General features: G+C 48.3%; 4 protein-coding genes across 7 annotated transcripts; all 4 read left to right on the forward strand.

Annotated features, from left to right (window-relative positions):
- The first annotated feature begins 26 nt into the window (after positions 1-26).
- Positions 27-1,882, forward strand: LOC9653316 (26S proteasome regulatory subunit 4 homolog A). Its single transcript, XM_002978064.2, has 6 exons — positions 27-542; positions 595-840; positions 898-1,067; positions 1,121-1,337; positions 1,397-1,537; positions 1,592-1,882. The coding sequence occupies exons 1-6, from the start codon at positions 66-68 to the stop codon at positions 1,673-1,675; spliced, it is 1,335 nt and encodes a 444-aa protein (XP_002978110.1). The 5' UTR covers positions 27-65; the 3' UTR covers positions 1,676-1,882.
- A 2,852-nt stretch (positions 1,883-4,734) lies between these two features.
- On the forward strand, positions 4,735-6,838 carry LOC112349213 (coiled-coil domain-containing protein 22-like). Its single transcript, XM_024683227.1, has 6 exons — positions 4,735-5,054; positions 5,221-5,640; positions 5,701-5,909; positions 5,960-6,100; positions 6,150-6,374; positions 6,435-6,838. Exons 1-6 carry the CDS (start codon positions 4,782-4,784, stop codon positions 6,676-6,678), a joined length of 1,512 nt encoding a protein of 503 aa, XP_024538995.1. The 5' UTR covers positions 4,735-4,781; the 3' UTR covers positions 6,679-6,838.
- LOC9653087 (metal transporter Nramp6) lies at positions 6,681-9,590 on the forward strand. Of its 4 annotated transcripts, none has more exons than XM_024683225.1 (13): positions 6,681-6,792; positions 6,846-6,922; positions 7,043-7,216; positions 7,316-7,394; positions 7,469-7,509; positions 7,563-7,641; positions 7,706-7,810; positions 7,875-7,984; positions 8,050-8,301; positions 8,364-8,537; positions 8,610-8,846; positions 8,904-8,999; positions 9,058-9,590. In XM_024683225.1, exons 3-13 carry the CDS (start codon positions 7,088-7,090, stop codon positions 9,394-9,396), a joined length of 1,641 nt encoding a protein of 546 aa, XP_024538993.1. In that variant the 5' UTR covers positions 6,681-6,792; positions 6,846-6,922; positions 7,043-7,087; the 3' UTR covers positions 9,397-9,590. The 4 variants fall into 4 exon arrangements, with proteins under 4 accessions (XP_024538993.1, XP_024538990.1, XP_024538991.1 ...); XM_024683222.1 differs by having other exon boundaries at positions 6,731-6,792; positions 6,855-6,922; XM_024683223.1 differs by having other exon boundaries at positions 6,731-6,792; positions 6,855-6,922; positions 7,046-7,216.
- Positions 9,591-10,084: 494 nt separating this feature from the next.
- Positions 10,085-11,944, forward strand: LOC112349173 (pentatricopeptide repeat-containing protein At4g02750-like). The gene has a single exon (XM_024683064.1). It carries the CDS (start codon positions 10,085-10,087, stop codon positions 11,942-11,944), a length of 1,860 nt encoding a protein of 619 aa, XP_024538832.1.
- Positions 11,945-11,954: the final 10 nt, after the last annotated feature.

Consider the following 11,954-nt stretch of genomic DNA (forward strand, 5'->3'; position numbering starts at 1 on the left):
GGCATCTTTTAGGGTTCTTCATTTTCACTCGGGTAGGTTTTTGGTGTGCGCCAAGAGATCGATCTATGGGGCAGGGTCAATCGGGATTTCCCAGGCAGGGCGGGCCGCCCGGAGATCGCAGGCAGGAGGACAAGAAGGAGAAGAAGTATGAGCCAGCAGCTCCGCCGACTAGGGTTGGGCGGAAGCAGCGCAAGCAGAAGGGCCCCGAGGCAGCGGCACGCCTTCCTTTCGTCACGCCGGCCACCAAATGCAAGCTCCGGCTTCTCAAGCTCGAGAGGGTCAAGGATTACTTGCTCATGGAGGAAGAGTACGTGACGAATCAAGAGCGCTTGAAGCCGCAGGAGGATAAGAATGAGGAGGACAGATCTAAGGTCGATGATCTCCGAGGATCGCCCATGAGCGTGGGGAGCTTGGAGGAGATCATTGATGAGAACCACGCTATTGTTTCGTCGTCGGTCGGGCCAGAGTACTATGTCAACATTCTTTCGTTCGTGGACAAGGACCAGCTTGAGCCCGGGTGTGCGATCCTCATGCACAATAAGGTACTGTTTCCTGCTTGCTAGCGTTTGTTTCTACTTTGTTTCTCTTCGGCAGGTTCTCTCCGTTGTTGGATTGTTGCAAGACGAAGTCGATCCTATGGTGTCGGTGATGAAAGTCGAAAAAGCTCCGCTAGAGTCTTATGCCGACATCGGGGGCTTGGATGCCCAGGTACAAGAGATCAAGGAAGCCGTCGAGCTGCCACTTACGCATCCAGAGCTGTACGAGGACATTGGAATCAAACCTCCCAAGGGAGTGATACTTTATGGCGAACCTGGAACTGGCAAAACGCTCCTGGCAAAGGTAAGTGTGACATCTTTTAAGGTGCTGCTTCGTAACTAACTAGCTTTGGTTCTACAGGCTGTTGCAAACTCCACATCTGCAACGTTCTTGCGTGTTGTTGGCAGCGAGCTTATTCAAAAGTATTTGGGAGACGGTCCTAAGCTTGTTAGGGAGCTCTTTCGCGTTGCGGACGATCTTTCTCCGTCCATTGTGTTCATTGACGAGATTGATGCTGTTGGAACGAAAAGGTGATTTCGTTGCATGGTTGTTGCAGAAACTAATTGGGAACAACCTTCTCAAGGTATGATGCACACTCTGGTGGAGAGCGCGAAATTCAGCGGACCATGCTTGAGCTGCTGAACCAGCTCGATGGTTTCGATGCTCGGGGTGACGTGAAAGTTATCCTAGCGACGAACCGCATCGAAAGCTTGGACCCTGCGTTGCTTCGACCCGGTAGAATTGACCGGAAAATCGAGTTTCCTTTGCCGGATATCAAAACCCGACGACGCATTTTTCAGGTGACGTGTTTTTTTTCTTTGTGCGCGTTTGTTTTTCCTAACCACTTTGGTTCTTGCAGATCCATACATCGAGAATGACACTCTCTGACGATGTGAACTTTGAAGAGTTTGTGATGACGAAGGACGAATTTTCTGGAGCTGACATCAAGGCAATGTGCACTGAAGCTGGGCTTCTGGCACTAAGAGAACGGCGGATGAAGGTAGTTTCTCGATGCTTTTCACAACTTTCTTGTAACGATTTTCTTCTTCTCCAGGTAACTCAAGCTGATTTCAAGAAGGCGAAAGAGAAGGTCATGTACAAGAAGAAAGAAGGCGTCCCGGAGGGCCTGTACATGTAAATAGCCGTCCCAGCTTTGCAGGAGCGCACAAGAAGAGAAAAGAGTCACGCCGGGCAGTAGACAGCCGCCTGCAAAAGCATAGGTATTTTACTCTCTCGCGCGCAGCACCGGCCTGGCTAGACTTTTCTTTTGAGCTTTCTTTATTTTCCCCTTGTTATAAGGCTTTCTCACTCGCACTTTGAAAGGCTAAAGCACGGTTTGAAAGCTCTGGTCCTGTGTAGGAGAGGAACGAGTCTCGCAACTCGAGACCACGGGGTCTACTGCTGCTATGCCGAGGAGCTCCTCGATCGCATTAAAGTAAGTGTTTCCTTTTGGTGCTGTTCCAATCTTTCGGCCGCTAGGAATCAGGAGAGATGGCTTTCACTTGACAGCCATTAAGTTCGAAGACTCACTGCCGAGTCGAAGAACTGGATCGAGAGAAAACAAGCGGAAAGAACGGTGGAAAACACTTTCCCGTACATGTCATAGTCGTGGCGGCATCTAGGCCGTTACATCCTGTACGGTCGGATGTGTGTCAATACTTTCCTGGTACTGTATGTACGCATCACGGGCATATTCTGGTTGAGGCTGTATATTATTGCGGATGGGTTGATTGGCTCGCGTTGTTCTTCATTGAATTTATCCCAGAGCGAGCAAGGAAAGAGGGCGGGCGGTGTGACGTAAAAGCATATAGCTGGTGGATGGATGCTGCTCGGGATTGAATTGCTCTTCTCGCTTTTCTCCTCTCCTGGCATTGATTTCCATCAAGAATCCGCACGGAAAGAGCAGGGCATTTTTTCTTTTCCCTTCCCTTTCGCTGGAGATCTCTCACCTCCTTGAATCACTCCCAGGTTTCGGTCCATCGTAGAGGATTTAATTGAATCGAATCGTGTCGCTGCTGCAATCCAGTCGCTCGCGCGAATCCGTGCGCCGATGCCCTGCGCGGGCATTTGTTGCGAGACTCTCTCGCCTTAAAGAGGGAAGACCACACAAACAGGGGAGAAGAAGAAGGAAGCAATGGGGAATTTGATGTCTTGCGTTTTAATCTGTGGAGCGATGGAGGTTGTCCAGGTGGTGAACACGAATGGCAGAGTAGAGCGGCTAATCCGCCCGATTCGAGCGGCGGAGCTCATCTGGGCGCAGGAGAAGTACAGAGCGGCGGCGCTGGCAGCAGGTCTAAACTCCATTCCCAATCCATCCCTCTCCATTCTTCCTTCTTCGTCCTCGTCCTCGTCTCCTCCTCGCTCATCGTCAACAGAGGAGGACAAGCTCAAGCTTGCCAAGTGCCTCAGCGCCGAGGATTCCAATCCCAAATTCCTGCTGCTGCCGCTGGATCCCTCCGCCGCCACCACCAGGAGCTCCAGCGCCGAGGTGGGGTGCCGTGCCTACAAGTTCCAGTGCCACTCGCAGGAGAATGTGAGCGTCGCCCCCGCCGCCCATCAGGAGGCCAAGAGCTCCAAGCAGCAGCGGAGCCGTTCCAAGAGTGACGCTCAAGCTCCGCCACCCCCGCCCAAACCAGCGGCGGAGCAATCCACTCGCGGCGCCGCCAATCACCCGCCATTCCGGGTGAAGAAGGAAGGCGGGGTGACGACGCTGGTGGTTTCCAAGCGCTACTTGGAGCAGCTCTTGGTGGAGAAGGAGATGAAAGCGGCGGACGCGGTGGCGGCGGCGGATATTCTCCAAGATCACAACTATCTTCCGCGTAAGGTTGGTGGCGGCGGTGGCGCCGCCAAGCACTCGCGGAGATCTAGCAGGTCTTCTTCTTCTTGTGGTTCTTCCTCCGGCTCGTCTTCCGGAAGATCGGGCATTTGGAGGCCTGCGCTGGAGAGCATCTCCGAGAGTCACAATGCGCATGGTGGTGGTGGAGATCAGATTGGTTCTGGTAGCCATAGCCATAGCCACCACCACCACCACTACCACCACCAGCAGAGACAAAGCGTTGCGAGGAATTGATCGCGTTCTTTTGGAACGATCGAGCCGACAGTTTTTAGCGATGGGCTGCTTGCTCCGAATCGATCGATGATCGGACTTCGTGAACATATGGCAACAAAAAGTTCGGTTCCTTTTTTTTTTTTTTGCTTCTCTCTCTCCTCTCTCTAAAATCAGCTCTTTTGTAAATATCAAAGCTTATAGAACCTAGAGAATTTGGAGCCAGAGCTTATGATCTATAATATTTAGTATCTGTTCTTGTCTATTTCTCGCGTTCCTCTCGAGATCATTTTTTGTGTTCTTTTGGTGCTAACCATGTATTGCGTTGGAGAAATCAATCCAAAGTTATTGTCCATGTCTTGGCATTTGACAAACTGCGTTTCCTATGATTTACAGTACTTCGCATGGAGTGAATTTCTTGAGCTTTCCATCATGAAAACTTGGATGTTCCATCTATTATTCCTCCCAAAAAAATCTAGAGAATAGCTATTTTATTCCCCGGAAAAGATGAGCAAAATAAAAGGTGGTGGACCCGAACTTCCCTTTAAAGCTCAATCGCTCGCATGGACAGTGACAAATCGAATTTACTCTCAGTCCCCACACCCGACTGACGGCTAGTTTGGAGCCCAGGCCAATTGGCCTTTGGGTCGAGAGATTGTGATGGATCAACCAAGGAACTTACGGGATGAGATCAACACGCAAGAGAGAGCTTGTAAACTACATGTTGTCAAACGAACAAAACTGAGACCATGTGCTATATCATCAATTCCTGGTGAGCCATGAATTCTAATGCTATCTATACATTGCATGAAGAACAATACTCTAGAATTCATTACTATTTTCATGGCCTTGTTAGTCAAGATTCGTTGCTGGTCGTCCGGGGGGTTAAAATTGAGCGTACCGAGGAGTCAAAACAAAGAAGCCATGGGTACTCACTCAATCATTGACTTGCCCAGCCTAAAATGATTATAAAAACTATCATGAGTTCGTATGCATTGAAAATTCTACAAAAAGCCTTGCATTGCATCGTTTGGTGGACTGTCGACGTTGGCAAAGGCTTTAACCTCCAAATGTGGTGTCTCTGTGGCTAGAGATATTTTCTGCAAATAGCAAAGCAACTTTTAGGTCAGAACAGGGGCCCTGCTTTTAGGGCTCTGTCTCTTTGTTTTGGGGCCTACATTTTTAGGGTTACTGTCCGATGGAGGATGCGCAGAGGATTTTGCTCGAGGCGCTGGAGCTGGCTGGGATCGTGATGCCGCCGGGAGTGGCGTCTGTGCACGACATTGGCCCTGCTGCGCTCATTTCGATGTGCTCGCAGGCGCTGCGGATCATCGGCGGCGACGGATACAGGGAGGAGGTCTACATGCCTGGATCTGTGCCACAATCGGTGTCGGTACGATTTAGAGTGTGTATGCAGCTGGCTGAGGGAGTGACGCAGCTCGGTTACCGCGAGAATCTTAACTTCCATCAGGTAAGCACATCGTGTTCAGTTTGTTTTGCTTGGACGTAGCACAATTCATGAGATCTCGTTCTTCTTTCCTTCGTGTTAGACAACATCAGAAGATAGAATTGCATGGCTGGTTTTTTCTTTTTCTTTGCAAGAAGTTGATTTCACTTTTGGCAGGAGCTGGTCGCAGTTCCTTTACCCAAACGAAACTGATGTGCACCGCCTCCTCCGGTTTCTACTCGAAAAGATTTCCAAAACAACGCCAAGCTCGAGTCATGGTCGAACAAATCGTAGACGGAAGAGTATGACGTCGAGAAAAGAAACTGGCACTTCTAACATTGATGCTGTGGTTAGACAAGCCTTGCTGGGGTGGTCTGACACAGAAGAGAAAGTTCTTCCTTATCGTACGTTGGGCAACGACTCGGATGATGACGCTGAGAATGTTTCGTCGACTTTCAGTTCAGAAGATCCAGGGGGAGATGGTCGTACAAGCAAAGAGTATGACGGCCAGCCCCGAATCATCACCGGAGGAAAGTTTTTGGAGATGACCCCAGACAAGGAGAAGCTCTATATCGAACTGCTGAGCGAGTTGAAAGAAACTCAAGGAAAGGTAGCCAAACGAACTTTGTGCTGTAACTGCTTTTAAGCTTGTGCCTTACCGCTCTGGTAGATTGCAAAATACGAGAAAGATAACTCCGAAGGCTACGTATCGGTTGCCGAGGAAGAGAAGAAAGCTCGGCTCGCTGAGGATGATTTACTGGTTTTGCAACAGGCTGTTAAGCTGATAAAAAGCTGCTCAAGTCCGCACTCGGCTCTGGAGAAGCTCGAGTCTGATATAGAGACGAGCCAGAAATCTTTTGATCTTGCACAAAAGCATTGGTACGTGCTCAATATTTTGTTAAGCCATTTCAGATTTGTTTTCCATTCAGGGAAATGGGGAAGGAGCATTACGAGAAAGAAATAAGTGATTCTCAACGCTCGCTGGAAATATTGTCAAATCAATCGACGACGATTCTGGAGGAGAAAATGTTGAAAGAGATAGAGGATATCTCCTTAAAGGTCGCCGCAAGGTACCACCGTTTTCTTATTGTAGCCGTGTAAGCAAAAACTCAACGACAGGAAAGAAGAGCTGGCATCGTTGACGACAAGGCTTGCTAATTGTCCCAAGCAGGCGCCGAAAGGCAGCTACGTCCGTCGCATCACAGAGCTAGTGAAGAACAGCAAAAAGCAAGAGACGGATGTGACAAAGATCATTCACGAGACACGCATTCTTCAGAGAGATTACAATGCGACACAAGAGCGGCTTGGGAGAATCCACCTCCTGGTTGACGAGCTCATCTTCAGGTGCGCTAAAGTCTCTGTAATGCTAGTGTTTTTCATAAACTCATGTATGACTTCGTCCAGGGACGCCAAGATTGAGCCGCAGTGCAGGCTGGCTTACAGGATCCTGAGCGGCATGCACGAGAGCTTTGGTGGCCTTGTGGAGAAAGTCCTTGAGATGGACAAGTTGGACCGGGAAATAGCGGACCTTGAAGCAAAGCTGGAAGGATGTGAGCAGGAAATCGCGGACATTGACAAAGTAAAGGACGATCTCAACGCAATTGTATCCGAGAACAAACTCCTGGAAACGAAGAGGAGAGGACAGTGAAAGCCGATCTTCCGGTATGTAGAATTTTACGCAATGCGGGAGACGCCTGTCCGGCAGTGAAGACGCACTTCCGTGGTGTCGTCTCATTTAAAGAACCGGACGCCATGATCAAAGGTATGATCTTTTAAGATGCATCAATGGATCGAGCTCCTTTCACTCACTTCTAGATTAAAAAGAAGGATTCGAAGTCATCGGTGGTGTCACTCTCCCAATTTTCAACACGCGCTCTACCATTGAGAATGAGGTACTTTAGTAGAAAAGAAAAAGGGCTAATGATGTTACGCAATTAGGAGATGCTTGGGAAATATATGCTGTGTTAAGCCCTTTTTAGGGTCCTAATAGAGCTCTCTCTGTTTCTTTTTAGCAGCGCTGCCTCGGCGATTGGATTGGGAATTCCATCGATTTTCTGATGAGAGCGTCCAATCCGCTCCATGACGAGGCGAGGCGGCACCAGCAGCAGCAGCAGCAGCAGCAACAGCAGCGAATGGATCCCACTGACATCGATGAGCCGATGAAGAATCAAGTGGATGTAGTGGAGGTGAGCAATGCAGCTGTTCTCTCTTTCCTTGGTTCTTATTTTGTTCCTCTGATCTTTTCTCCCTCTCTTCTCATCTCTGGATGAACACTAATTGATCAGAAAGAAGGATGGAGGAAGCTGCTAGCGTTTTTGGGGCCGGGGTTTTTGGTTTGCATCGCTTACATTGATCCTGGAAATTGTGAGCTTGGTTCCTTCGTTCTTTCCTTTCTTCGTTTCTTCGTTTTTTTTCTTCGTTTCCTGACAACGTTGCAGTCGAGAGCGATCTCCAATCCGGCGCGGAATATCAGTATGAGGTAGGCATTGCTAAATCTTGTTTCGTGAGTTATGTGACCTGAAATCCTTGCAGCTGCTCTGGATTATCTTGGTGGCTTCCGTGTCAGCTTTGATCATCCAGTCCCTGGCCGCGAATTTGGGTGTGGTCACTGGTAAAATGCACACAGTCTTGCTCAAGCACGCAAAGTGACTATTTCTTTATATTTCACCTTCCAGGGAAGCATCTCGCCGAGCACTGTAGGACCGAATATCCCAAGGTTGTGTCGATTTTGCTGTGGATATTGGCCGAAGTTGCCGTCATATCAGCTGATATTCCCGAAGGTTCGTTTAGGCATTTTGTCTGCGTTGCAAAGTCAATGTTTGTTCCCTTCGTTTTTTCTGCCAGTCATAGGCACGGCATTTGCACTTAACATTCTGTTTAGTGTACCTATTTGGATCGGCGTCCTGTTAACTGGACTCAGCACACTTCTCCTCCTGGCTTTGCAACAGTATGGAGTGAGTATTTTCAATTTGCGCGGCTTCTCTCCCGGTGATTTTGTTTAACAGCTTTTCGATTCTAGGTGCGCAAGCTGGAGCTTATTATCGCTGCACTGGTGATGATAATGACTGGATGTTTTTTTGCCGAGCTTGGTTACGCGAAACCAAATGCTGCACTAGTTTTGAAAGGGCTCTTTGTGCCTCAACTCAAAGGCGACGGTGCCACTGGGCTGGCTATTTCTCTCTTGGGGGCTATGATTATGCCACACAACCTGTTTCTTCACTCGGCATTGGTTCTAACTCGAAGAATTCCTCGCTCTGATAAGGGAATCAAGGTAATTCAAAGTCTTCAAAGCTTCTAGCATGAACTTTCGTTTTTCTTTTATTTCTCATGTAGCAAGGATGCAAGTACTATATGTTTGAGAGTGGATTCGCACTTTTCTTCGCCTTTCTAATCAACGTATGTGTTATTGCTGTTAGCGGCTCGGTGTGTTCGCAACCAGATTTATCAGCCGAGAATAGAGCAAACTGTAATGACTTGGATCTAAACCGGGCCTCATTCCTCCTGCAGGTGCGTACTTCTTCATGGTCATTTGGAACTTTCTAAGTTTTTCTTCTTCTTTTTTTTTCTTTTTAACGGCAGAATGTGTTGGGACGTTGGAGTAAGATCCTCTTCGGCGTTGCATTGCTTGCCTCCGGGCAAAGCTCAACGATTACAGGCACATATGCCGGCCAGTACGTGATGCAGGGATTTTTAAACTTGAGGTTTAAACCTTGGATTCGAAACTTACTAACCCGAGCGGTAGCAATTGTTCCAAGTCTAATTGTTGCGCTTATTGGTGGTTCTAGCGCTGCTGGACAACTAATCATCATTGTCTCTGTGAGTGCTCGTCTTCTCAAGTTTTCGATGCTTCTAACTGACATTCTGGTTTTCTAGATGGTTTTATCTTTTGTTCTTCCCTTTGTTCTTATTCCGCTGCTGAAATTCACTAGTAGCAAAGTGAAAATGGGACCTTATGCTAACTCTTGGCCGGTAAGTGGAAGAACTGAGAACTGTATCCGCACTTTACGAGCATCAAACTGTGGTACAGGTGATGTGCACAACATGGTTAATTGGTGGTGCTGTTATGTCTATCAATGTGTACTATCTTACCTCCTTGTTTGTGAAGTGGCTCATCAAGAGCTCCCTGGCAATGGGAGCTCAAGTGATGATTGGTATCCTGGTTTTTGGGATGATCCTTGTTTATTTGATTGCCGTGGGATACTTGGCATTTAGAGTGGACAGGGAGATCACTTATCTGATTGTTTCCGACGAGCCAAGTAACATGGACCCGATTAACTTGGAAGAACTGGGCCACGGCCCATCGAGTGAGCTTCAACCGTTACCTCGGAAAGATATTATAGAGCTCCAGCTGCCGCGGGATGTATAGAGCGATGAGAACGAAAAAGCGAGATTATAATGAACTAGAAAATCAATAGCGACAAGAGCCTTCTCAATTCCAAGTCTGTATGAGGAAAGGGAGTACACACTATTTATGCTGCTTTGAAGGATCCAGGAAGAACACTATGGTTTTGTTCTTGCTGGATCCTAGCTCGAAACAAAATTGTCTACTTGTCTAGAGCACTCATGATGAGGATCCTGGCAGCAAACGAAGAAAAGAGGGTGATTTTGAGATTGAAACTCTTATTTCAATGAGACTTACCAGTTGCTAGTGGAGTGTTGCTGGGGCAATGGATGCTGTGATTCAGCTGTGGGTTGCGACAGCCTCTCTGCGATCTCCCTCACAACTGCATCGGAAACATATAAAACCACGAGACAATTTCATCTCTCTTCTTACTTGTTCTCAGTGACTTCTTTGTCAATGTAGGTGATGGAGCTGCTGGCGTTTGAGATCCAATTAGCTTCTCAGATGGACTCATGCTGGGATCCAAGAACGATCTATCGAAGACTCAACTTTAACTGAGTTTGGGAAGAGAAACACCTGAAATTTAAGTGGTCGGGCCAGCCGCCGCCGCCGCCGCCGCCACCAGTATCCGGCCGGCCGCCATATTTCGTCCTCATGCACATGTTGTACGGCAGATTGACATTGTGTACGGCATATCTTACAAAATCAAACAATGCTTGAGACAAACGTATGTAATCGACCAGATTTTCTTAGCCGCCAGAGGGCGAAACTTGAACAAGACACCTTTCTTGCCAACCGTGCCATCCAAATGCATGGCAAATGCGGGCGCATCGACCGCGCGAAGAGGATCTTTGACAGTCTCACTCATCCAAACGTGTTCTCGTTGAACATTATGATTTCAGCATATGCCCAGAGCGGGCATGTGGCTCAAGCAAAGGCTCTGTTCGACTCTTTTAAGTTTCCTGACACGGTAACTTGGAATGCGATGTTAACAGCTCTGGTACAAGAGGGCCATTACGAAGAAGCAAAACAATTTTTTGACAGGATTCCTAATAGAAACCAAGTTTCTTGGAATGCCATGCTTACTGCATATGCCCAGGTTGGTAATGTAAACGAGCTTGAATCGTTCTTTCAAAAGTTGCCAAATCCAAACGTTGTGACATGGACAGTGATGGTCCAAGGCTATGCAAGATGTGGCCGTGTAGATCGTGCTAAATGGGTTTTCGATGGAATGCCTATAAAAAATGTGGTAGCATGGACTGCTTTGCTTTCCGCATATACCCAGAACTGGCATGTAGAGGACGCTAAGATAGTCTTTGATAGTATGCCAGTTCGGACTCTAGTTTCCTGGAACGCAATGCTATCCTCGTACGCAACTTCTGGCCATGCTTTTGAGAGCGACAACCTGTTCCAAAACATGCCTCTACACGATCTTGTTTCATGGACTTGTATGCTCCAATTGCACTGCTCAAAGGGGGACATGGATCGAGCAGTGGCAATTTTTGATCAAATTCCCGCGTTTGATATCATCTCCTCTAATGTAATGCTGACAGCACTCACGACGAGCAAAGACCAGTTTCAGAAAGCAATGGATCTCTTCTCGAGAATGGAGCTGAGAGACGCAAACTCGTGGGCTGCAATCCTCACGCTCTACACCAGGTCGGGAGAGTTAAGCGAAGGGATGAGGTATTTCTATGAGAAAATGCCTGAACACAGTGTTAAGTCTTGGAACACCCTGTTGCAGGCAAATGCCGCAGCTGGAAACTTAGAAGAAGTCAACAAACTCTTTTGGAAAATGCCTTTGTGGTCATTGGCATCATTTTGTAGCATAATAGTAGCAAACTCCTGCTGTGGAAGATTGGACAATTCTCGAGAAGTGTTTACATCTATGCCCGAAAGGGACCTGGTTGCGTGGAATGTTATGCTCGAGTCATATGCCACTAATGGGCATCTCGAGCTTGCCAAGAACTTGTTTGATTCAATGCCAGAATGGGATGTTGCGTCGTGGAGTAGTTTGATGGGAGCCTTCATACACACTGGAAATCTCACTGGAGCGAGTGAAATCTTCAAAGATCTTCCTCAAAGAAGTGCCGTCTTTTGGAATGCGCTGCTAGTTGCATTTGCCCGCAGTGGGGATCTGGAAGATGCCAAGAAGATCTTCGATCGCTCGCCCTCTAGAGATCTCGCGGCCTGGAACACAATGGCCGCGGGATTCAGCCAATTTGGTCGTGGCGGTGACGCGCTGGAGAGCTTCCATTCGATGCTACTGGAAGGGATGCGCGCGGACGAGATATCGGTGCTCCACGCGCTCATCGGATGCAATCACCTGGGCCTCGTCGAGAATGCGGGGCGGATCTTTGCTTCCATGGCGGCGGACCATCGGCTGGTTCCCTGGATCGAGCATTACAGCGTCATGGCGGAAGCTCTCGGTCGCTCCTGCGAGGCTGGAGCTGCGAGAGAGCTCGTGGATTCGATGCCCTATTTTCCGGATAGGAAGACGCTGGGAGGACTGGAGACGAGCAAATTAAATCCGACCGTCTCTAAGCTCGCATGCTTCTTGAATGAGTCGTGATCCAACGGCT

This window comes from Selaginella moellendorffii, unplaced genomic scaffold (assembly GCF_000143415.4).
Source record: "Selaginella moellendorffii unplaced genomic scaffold, v1.0 SELMOscaffold_36, whole genome shotgun sequence".
Classification (NCBI taxonomy): domain Eukaryota; kingdom Viridiplantae; phylum Streptophyta; class Lycopodiopsida; order Selaginellales; family Selaginellaceae; genus Selaginella; species Selaginella moellendorffii.